Here is a 7,470-nt window from a genome sequence, read left to right on the forward strand (position 1 = left end):
GATGGAGGAGCCTGGTAGGCTGCAGTCCATGGGGTCAGAAAGAGTTGGACACGACTGAGCGACTTCTCTTTCACTTCTCACTTTCATGCATTGGAGAAGGAAATGGCAACCCCCTCCAGTGTTCTTGCCTGGAGAATCCCAGGGTCGGGAGGAGCCTGGTAGGCTGCCGTCTATGGGGTCGCACAGAGCTGGACACGACTGAAGTGACTTAGCAGCAGCCGCAGCAGTTTTAGAAAGGAGTTTTTGAAGACTTCATGGAAGCTTTGAAACTCATGTTATTCTTTGAAGAACAAATTTGAATTGTACTAAGGGCACAGAACATCTTGTACCCTTTTAAACTATGTCCTGAATATCCAATATGTGATGGCCCAATCAAACAAAAAAATGTAAAAAGGATTGCTAAAATGTCAACACGTGATTTAAAGACATTTTATAATTCTACCTTTTCAGTAGATTAATATCAACACAGGAATGTGCTTGAAACTATTTTTTCTCCCCTGTAGGAAAGTGCAGGATTAAGACTCCCTTCTTCATTTTGTTGAGAAGAAAGATGGTAAAAAAAATAAAATAAAATAAAATGCTTTCAGTACATTCTACCCCCACCCCCAGATTTGGGGGACATCTAATATGAGTATTGATTAAGGTAAGTAGGAACCAAGAGGGTGTCTTCTCTGAATGATAATGCCTCCCAGTGGCCCCCCTACCACCAGCAGCAGGAGTAAAGATGGAGTGGACAGCTGGAGGCTCCTGTCAAGACTTTCACCCTCCCCTTCCCCCCACAACCTCCTAGCCTGGTTGCCACCCTCTAAACCATCTAATCTAGAGATTAGACCTGAGGACTAATCTCCTGATTCTCTTTACTGGTGTGTCATTCACCAAGCTGAGGAATTCAAGTCAGCCCTAAACTCCTGTTAAATAATGTCCACATCTCTTCATATCCCTCTTTCTAAACCCAGCAGCCACTCCTGCCCAAATCCTGAAATCACTCTACTGTTCCTTCTGGAATTTACAGAAGGATTTACATTTATCAGCATAACCAGGATATCTGGACGCTCCCTTTACCAACTGCTGCTAAGTCACGTCAGTCGTGTCCGACTCTGTGTGACCCCATAGATGGCAGCCCAACAGGCTCCTCTGTCCCTGGGATTCTCCAGGCAAGAACACTGGAGTGGGTTGCCATTTCCTTCTCCAATGCATGAAAGTGAAAAGTGAAAGTGAAGTCGCTCAGTCATGCCTGACTCCTAGCGACCCCATGGACTGGAGCCTACCAGGCTCCTCCCTCCATGGGATTTTCCAGGCAAGAGTACTGGAGTGGGGTGCCATTGCCTTCTCTTTACCAACTAGTCCACCTGAAATCTGTGTCCTGGGGCAGGGCTTCCTTGCAGCCATCTCTGTGGTGACAATTTTCATTCTCACTTTCCTCTTAATGCTTTATTGTTCCATGTTCTTAAATTTGTAACATTATCATACTCTGATTTTTTTCTCTAAACTCTTTCCTTTAATGGTCTGAGTTAGATGTGTGGATTTAATATGATATATGAAGGTTAAACAAGTAGCAAATAGCCAATATAATTAGAATTAATAAATTCTGATGCAACCAGTCCAATTGTTTATGCAGCCCTTCTAAGTTAGATGGCCAAGAAGAATCTCCAACTCACCATGACTAATCTGAAATCATCATTCTTGCTCTTCCTCAAACATCTGCTTCTTCTACTCCATTCCCTTCACGATTCATACAAACAAATGAAATCATTTTTCCCTCTTTCTCTAATATCCTCTCTAAACTCCAGCAAGCTCTACTTTATAGAAATATATCTAGAGTTTGGTAATGTCTCCTTGCCTTTCTCCCTACCACCTTGCTCCACACCATCATCTATTGCATAGGTTAATGAGATGAAATGCAGAGAATATGAATTGGGTGAAATTATAGCATCCCACATTTCATTCTCAACATGAGAGCTTTCCTTAACCTCGGACCTTACGTATTACCATCTGAGCCAGAGCCCTGGGTCAATAAGATACATAGAATGTATAATTCCACTCCACTGGAATACATCTACCCACTCCAGTATTCTTGCTGGGGAGATCCCATAGACAGAGGAGCCTGGCAGGCTAAGGCCATGGGGTCAAAAGAGTTGGAAATGACTGAGCAACTGAACATATTAAGTCCCTTGATAGATTCCATCACTATCTTCTAACTGTAAGATTATCTGCATTGATTGAATCCTACTACATGCCATGAAATATTGTTGTATCCACTTTAGATATGGAGAAGCTGAGGCTCAGAAACCTTAGCTAATACACAGGATGACTCAGAAGAATAAATTAATTCATACTCAGTATAGCTGTGCCCACCACTATCTGAGTAGAGGAGAAATATTGTGTGAAAATTAGAGGGAGGCATAAATGGAATATGACAGTGGAAGCGATCTGGAGCAGAAGCAAATGGAGTGAGTGAGGATATAGGATGTTTGATTTACAGTTATCTGCAATTTCTCGATTATAACATCCACTCCTTTAATCAATACAGAAACAAATAACTCTGTCCTAGTCATAGTGTGTAAAAGCCTACCATGCCAGTTTGCATTGTCACTCCAGTTTGATAATGAGTTCAAGGAAAAACTGATGGACAAATGATATTGAGCAATACCCAAAGTCAGTCATCTAGTACAGGATGGAGCAGGATTGTGCATCCAGATGTCTCTAGCTTGGAATCACACTTTTAATGTTTATTCTCTGGATGTCTTTATTCTTTCTACAGGATTTTCTACAGTAGCCCTTTGTGTTGGAATTATACATTCTGTGTATCTTATTGACCTAGAGATCTGGCTCAGATGGTAAAGAATCTGCCCAAAATACAGGAGGCCCAGGTTTGATTTCTTGGTCTGGAAGATCTCCTGAAGAAGAGAATGGCTACCCTCTCCGGTATTCTTGCCGGGGAGATCCTATAGACAGAGGAGCCTGGCAGGTTAAGGCCATGGGGTCAAAAGAGTTGGAAATGACTGAGCAACTGAACATGTTTCCTATTATCCTCTGAGGCTATTGAAGAATCAGTTCAGTTCAGTCGCTCCATGGACTGCAGCACGCCAGGCCTCCCTGTCCATCACCAACTCCTGGACTTTCTCAAACTCAAGTCCATTGAGTCAGTGATGCCATCCAACCTCTCATCCTCTGTCGTTCCCTTCTCCTCCTGCCTTCAATCTTTCCCAGCATCAGGGTCTTTTCCAATGAGTCAGGTCTGCACATCAGGTGGCCAAAGTATTGGAGTTTCAGCTTCAGCATCAGTCCTTCCAAAGAGTATTTAAGGTTGATTTCCTTTTGGATTGACCAGTTTGATCTCCTTGCAGTCCAAGGGACACTCAAGAGTCATCTCCAGCACCACAGTTCAAAAGCATCAATTCTTCAGCACTCACCTTTCTTTATAGTTCAAATGTCACATCTATACATGACTAATGGAAAAACCATAGCTTTGACTAGATGGACCTTTGTTGGCAAAGTAATGTCTCTGCTTTTCAATATGCTGTCTAGGTTGGTCATAGCTTTTCTTCCAAGGAGCAACCATCTTTTAATTTCATGGCTGCAGTCACCATCTGCAGTGATTTTGGAGCCCCCCAAAATAAAATCTGTCAGTTTCCACTGTTTCTCCATCTATTTGTCATGAAGTGATGGGACCAGATGCCATGATCTTAGTTTTCTGAATGTTGAGTTTTAAGCCACCTTTTTCACTCTCCTCTTTCACTTTCATCAGGAGGATCTTTAGTTCCTCTACACTTTGTGCCATAAGGGTGGTGTCATCTGCATATCTGAGGTTATTGATAATTTCTCCCAGAAATCTTGATTCTAGTTTGTACTTCATTCAGCCCAGCATTTCTCATGATTTACTCTGCATATAAGTTAAATAAGCAGAATAACAATATACAGCTTTGATGTACTCCTTTACCAATTTGGAACCAGTCTGTTGTTCCTTGTTTGGTTCTAACTGTTGCTTGTTGACCTGTATACAGATTTCTCAGGAGGCAGGTAAGATGGTCTGGTATTCCCATTTCTTTAAGAATGTTCCACAGTTTGTTGTGATTCACACAGTCAAAGGCTTTGGCATAGTCAATAAAGCAAAAATAGATGTTTTTCTGAAACTCTCTTGCTGTTTCTATAATCCAATGGATGTTGGCAATTTGATCTCTAGTTCCTCTGCCTTTTCTAAAACCAGCTTGAACATCAGGAGTTCACGGTTCACATATTGCTGAAGCCTGGCTTGGAGAATTTTGAGCATTACTTTACTAGCATGTGAGATGAGTACAATTGCGTGGTAGTTTGAACATTCTTTGACATTGCCTTTCTTTGAGATTGGAATGAAAACTGACCTTTTCCAGTCCTGTGGCCACTGCTGAGTTTTCAAAATTTGCTGGCATATTGAGTGTAGCACTTTCACAGCATCATCTTTTAGGATTTGAAATAGCTCAGCAGGAATTTCAACACCTCCACTACTTTTGTTCGTAGTGATGCTTCTTAAGGCCCACAACCATTTTGCCTTTTTGCATTTGTTTTTCTTGGGGATGATCTTGATCACTGCCTCGTATATAATGTCATGAACCTCTGCCCATAGTTCTTCAGGCACTCAGTCTATTAGATCTAAGCCCATGAATCTGTTTGTAACTTCCACTGTATATTCGTAAGGGATTTGATTTAGGGCATACATGAATCATCTAGTGGTTTTCCTACTTTCTTCAATATAAGTCTGAATTTTGCAATAAGGAGCTTAGAACATGATATATTAAAACTTCTGTTGTTAGATCAAGTATATTCCCCTTGATACAATTGTAGTGAAATGAAGTAAATTGCAGTAACCTATTTTGTTACATGAATATTCTGTATCAGTTTTTAAAGTCTGACTTGTGATGCCAACATATCTCATTTAGTAAAAATCCTGTAATTTTTCATAAGTGACCTCTATTTCTGAACTTAAATGTTATCATTTACTAGGGTAGAAGATTGGGTTGTATTATCTACAAAATCTTTTAAGCTAGAATAGTCTGTTTTCCTGTTGTTGTTACTATTTAGTCTCTAACTCATAACAGATTCTTTGCAACTCCGTGGAGTGTAGCCCTCCAGGCTCCTCTGTCCATGAGATTTCCCTGGGTTGCAATTTCCTTCTTCAGGGGATCTTCTTAGCCTAGGGATTGAACCCGCATCTCCTGCATAGCAGGTGGATTCTTTACTACTGAGCCACTTAGGAAACCTATCAATTTAACAATGATGTTTTGTTATTAGGCCCAGTGAAATTCACAGAATCCTGATATAAAATATTCAGCTCAGTTCAATTCAGTTGCTCAGTCATGTCTGACTCTTTGTGACCCCATGGACTGCAGCATGCCAGGCTTCCCTGTCTATCACCAATTCCCAGAGTTTGCTCAACCTCATGCCCACTGAGTCAGTGATGCCATCCAACAATCTCATCTTCTGTTGTCCCCTTCTTCTCCTGCCTTCAATCCTTCCCAGCATCAGAGTCTTTTCCAATGAGTCAGTTCTTCCCATCAGGTGTCCAAAGTATTGGAGCTTCAGTTTCAGCATCAGTCCTTCCAATGAATATTCAGGACTGATTGCCTTTAGGATGGACTGGTTGGATCTCCTTGCAGCCCAAGGGATGATCCAGAGTCCTCTCCAACACCATAGTTCAAAAGCATCAATTCTTTGGCACTCAGCTTGCTTTATGGTCCAAGTCCACATCCATACACTGGACACTATGATAGTTCTAACTCAGTTACTTAACAGTTCCTTTTCTTTTCTCTTTTTAATTGCTATAGGACACTCACATAATGTACAAATGACCCCAAAGAACAGTACAGAGGTGACTGAGTTCATTCTTGCCGGGATAACTGATGACCCACAACTGCAGATCCCACTCTTTCTAGTGTTCACGCTCATCTACCTCCTCACTCTGGTTGGGAACCTGGGGGTGATCACGCTGATCCTGCTGGACTCTCGTCTCCACACTCCCATGTACGTCTTCCTCAGCCAGCTCTCCCTGATGGACTTTGGTTACTCCACAGCCGTCACTCCCAAAGTGATGGCTGGATTCCTCACGGGAGACAAGGTCATTTCCTACCATGCTTGTGCTGCTCAGTTTTTCTTCTTTGCTGTCTTTCTCATTATGGAAACTTTTCTCTTGGCCTCAATGGCCTATGACCGTCATGCAGCGGTGTGTCAACCACTCCATTACACCAACATCATGACACCAAAGGTGTGTGCCTCGATGGTCATAGGGTCCTATGTTCTTAGTTTTCTGGAGGCCTCTGTGCACACTTGGAACATATTCAGTCTGTCTTTCTGCAGATCCAGGGTGATTGATCACTTTTTCTGTGATGCTACTCCTCTCCTGGCTCTCTCATGCTCAGACAACAAGAGAAGTGAGATTGTGTTTTTCATTTTGGCAAGCTTCAATATCATCTCTTCTGTCCTGATCATCTTGATCTCTTACCTGTTTATCTTTGTCACCATTCTGAGGATGCACTCATCTGAAGGACATCAGAAGGCCTTTTCCACCTGTGCATCCCACCTCACTTCCATCTCCATCTTCTATGGGACAGGCGCCTTCATGTACCTACAGCCCGGCTCCCGCCATTCCATGAGCACAGACAAGATGGCGTCTGTGTTCTACGCCATAGTCATCCCCATGCTGAATCCTCTGATCTATAGTCTGCGGAACAAAGAGGTCAAGAGCGCCTTTCACAGGCTGTGTGGAAAGCAACGTCTTCTATAAAATTCATATCTTAATTATATAGATACAACAATAAGGTGGTTTCATACAGGTCAGATCAAGTTATGGGAAGTATAGGCCAACATTATGCACATTTTTGATATACTTTCTCAAGTTCTTAACCAAGTCTATGACACAAATGGCGTGAAAACAGGATATCTCAGGAATAATAGCTTAGGAATATCAACCTTGAACCTAGAAGTCTTAGTGCATAGTTTCTTCTTAGTTACATTTCATTATTTCTCATGATCATCCCGTCTCACTTTATTCAATGCATATTTAAATACATGCCCACAGAAACATCATTTAAACAAGCCGGTGCAACTCACACATCCATGAGTGACAGAAAAATGAGTTCAAAGATGAATGGGATTAGTCTATTTTCATAGTATAATTTAAAGCAGTGATTATGATATCTGATAATTCATTCTTAAATGTAAACTTGGTGTCAAATAGTCTGGGTATTGGTTTATTTATTGCTTAATTTTTGTTTCTGTTCTTGTTTCAGTGATAATCAACATCATTATATAGTTATCTTTAATTAGCTCAATTCTTGTCTTTATCAACTCATTATGCAGAAGTTGCATTGTCATATGACAATTTTAAAATATCAGACCAGAGTAAGAGAAATAAGAATAATGGCATATTTTAATTCACTGAAAAAAATAGTCTTTAATTTTAAAGTAAGGCTTCAATCCATCTTCAGATGGTCAATC

General features: G+C 41.2%; 1 protein-coding gene across 1 annotated transcript; it reads left to right on the top strand.

The window, feature by feature from the left end:
* Positions 1-5,821: 5,821 nt before the first annotated feature.
* LOC102275180 (olfactory receptor 5B12) lies at positions 5,822-6,757 on the top strand. The gene has a single exon (XM_005907382.2). It carries the CDS (start codon positions 5,822-5,824, stop codon positions 6,755-6,757), a length of 936 nt encoding a protein of 311 aa, XP_005907444.2.
* The last annotated feature ends 713 nt before the right edge of the window (positions 6,758-7,470 follow it).

Source organism: Bos mutus, chromosome 15 (assembly GCF_027580195.1).
Source record: "Bos mutus isolate GX-2022 chromosome 15, NWIPB_WYAK_1.1, whole genome shotgun sequence".
NCBI classification, from domain to species: Eukaryota; Metazoa; Chordata; class Mammalia; order Artiodactyla; family Bovidae; genus Bos; species Bos mutus.